At 32.6% G+C, this 2500-nt stretch overlaps 1 protein-coding gene across 1 annotated transcript in view; it reads right to left on the bottom strand.

Annotated features, from left to right (window-relative positions):
- Positions 1-1497: 1497 nt before the first annotated feature.
- Positions 1498-2500, bottom strand: part of LOC144974386 (betaine--homocysteine S-methyltransferase 1-like) — a 30074-nt gene continuing 29071 nt past the window's right edge. The window contains 1 exon segment of the mRNA XM_078917225.1: positions 1498-2125. Within this exon segment, the coding sequence (XP_078773351.1) occupies positions 1997-2125 (129 nt within the window). The 3' untranslated portion in view covers positions 1498-1996.

Below are 2500 nucleotides of genomic sequence, written 5' to 3'. Positions count from 1 at the left end.
AACATTTAGCATATAACATAGCATTATAAGCAACTTTACAGTGTAACAAAAGTATTAAAAACGTTTTAAGATGTTCTTTAAAGAATTCTGCATCATTGCACACTACCTTTGATATATCTTGTGCCAGATTTTGGGTGCCTATTTTTCAAACGCTCTTTCGCTTATATTTCGAGTCATTTTTACTTCCCGAGAACGGTTGTAACAGATTTTGATTTCCAGGTGTCTGGTTGGTATATAAAATTTCAGCATTTTATTGATGTATCCTATGGTGCAGTGATTAAAAAACAATAGTACAAAATGTTGGAAAGTATTACAGCATTGTCTTTATCGGAATAAAAATTGTAACATTGCCTAACAGGCGTCATTTCCCGTCCTAAACTAATGTTAAATGTTTCTGTTGGACAGGGATCCCCTTGTAAGCGCTTTGAATACTTTTGGAAAATATAACTAGAAAACTTTTTAATATATGGCCAAAATTGAAAGTAATGTGTATTTTATCATTTATTCTTATCCCGATAAAACTTATTTGGCTCATTTTTAAAACAAAGAACATGTCACTATGGTTTCTTTCTCTGTTTCGAAAAGTATATAAAAATACGGAATTCAATTGTTTTCTGTAGATTATTTTAGTTACGAGAAAATTTACTATGAATAGTATAAACCTGGTACCTTACATTTGATTCCAATGTTTTGTAGAAATTATATCAAAGATGAATTTTCAATACACATGAGAAATGTATAAATTCGTGAATAAAATATTGTCTCTTTCGTGTTATCACGTACAATCAAGGCTTTTTTTGTTGTTAATCGAGTATGTTATTCATGACAGTCGCGTAGAAGAAGAAGAAAAAGAAGGCGAGTAAGAAGAAGAAGAAGAAAATGAAGAATAAGAGGAGGAGGAGGAGGAGGAGGAGGAGGAGGAGGAGGAGGAGGAAGAAGAGAAGAAGAAGAAAGAAGAAGAAGAAGAAGAAGAAGAAGAAGAAGAAGAAGAAGAAGAAGAAGAAGAAGAAGAAGAAGAAGAAGAAGAAGAAGAAGAAGAAGAAGAAGAGCGAAAAAACTTGTTGGAATTATATACAGAAGCTTTAGCTAACTTCATTTAAAAACGCGTGTCCTACTTTCTATGTCTGTTCATAAGACCTTGCATAGAGTATGGAAATAGTATTTGGAGTACCTTATTTAAGCGACAGTCTGTTATAACACTGAGAGCATACAAAGACGCGCTACAAGACATCCGATATCTATCCTATTTAGAAAGATTAAAGTATTTAAATTTGCCTTCACTATAACATCGTACAATAAGAGGTGATCTTATTCATATATATATATATATATATTATATATATATATATATTATATATATATATATAATAAAGAGAGAGAGAGAGAGAGAGAGAGAGAGAGAGAGAGAGAGAGAGAGAGAGACTCATGTATAGTTCTTACAATATCGATTATAATCGATTTAAAAAAATTATTCGCATGTTACAAAACTAGGTGGGATAAGTTTAAAATATTTATTAAAAGATGTAATTCGTCTGTAAGGAAAAATAATCTAATTCAAGGGACTGTGACAATTTAGAATAATTAAAGTTTGAGACAAAACTTCTAATTCAATTAATAATTTTAAAGAATGCCATTGAGAAAAACATGACATTGGATTTTATTAGATTTTGTATACCAATTATTTGAAATTCTCGAATGTACAAAGTTGGACATGCCAAATGAGTGTAAATAGAGTGAATTATACGACGAATATTGAATGTGACACTCAATTATTTATTAGTTATTTAATTTTCAATATTATCAATTAATTGACATTGAATACTATTTATAAATTCGATAAATTGCACCTATGCATAAAGGTTACACAGAGCAGTTAAAGGTTCTTAGACCCTATTAGCTCGTATTAGCTCTTAAACGATACAATTCCATACGATGCGATACGATACGATTTAGCAACCAAAAGAGTAAATGCGTTTGATGTCACGACTTTTCCTCCCTATTCCCCTGTCTTCCATCGATTGAGTTCATCTGTGTTATAACTCTTGAATTTGGATGGGTCGCCAAAGGTGTAATGGTTGGACATATCAGGGGAATAGTCGCTTGCATTGGGTCTCCGGCCATACACCTGTGGAAATACAGGGGGCCACAAATATATCAATTTCATACAAGCACCTATGAAAATTATTTATTATGCCCCTTTGATTTGGGGGAAAACCGATTAAAAACAACAACAACAACAGCAACAACAACAACAACAACGATAACAATATCAACAAAAACTTGAGCTTTTACATAGTGCATTATCCACTAAACGTGCTCAAAGCGCTTTACAAAGAGCCCCTTAACAACAGCATCACGTAACTTATAGAACGAGACATGACGAATGCTAGGCGATATTGCAATTTTTATCCGACAGAGACAACGCTGTTAACGGCTAGGTACTCATTTTATACCTCAGAACGGTGAGAAAATGTGAGTAAATAGCCTTTCCCGAGAACTC

This window comes from Berghia stephanieae, chromosome 6 (assembly GCF_034508935.2).
Source record: "Berghia stephanieae isolate SIO BIC M18660-M18661 chromosome 6, UCSD_Bste_1.3, whole genome shotgun sequence".
Taxonomy (NCBI): domain Eukaryota; kingdom Metazoa; phylum Mollusca; class Gastropoda; order Nudibranchia; family Aeolidiidae; genus Berghia; species Berghia stephanieae.
Note: the sequence above shows the minus strand (reverse complement) of the source record. Positions and strands in the feature narration are given on the sequence as shown.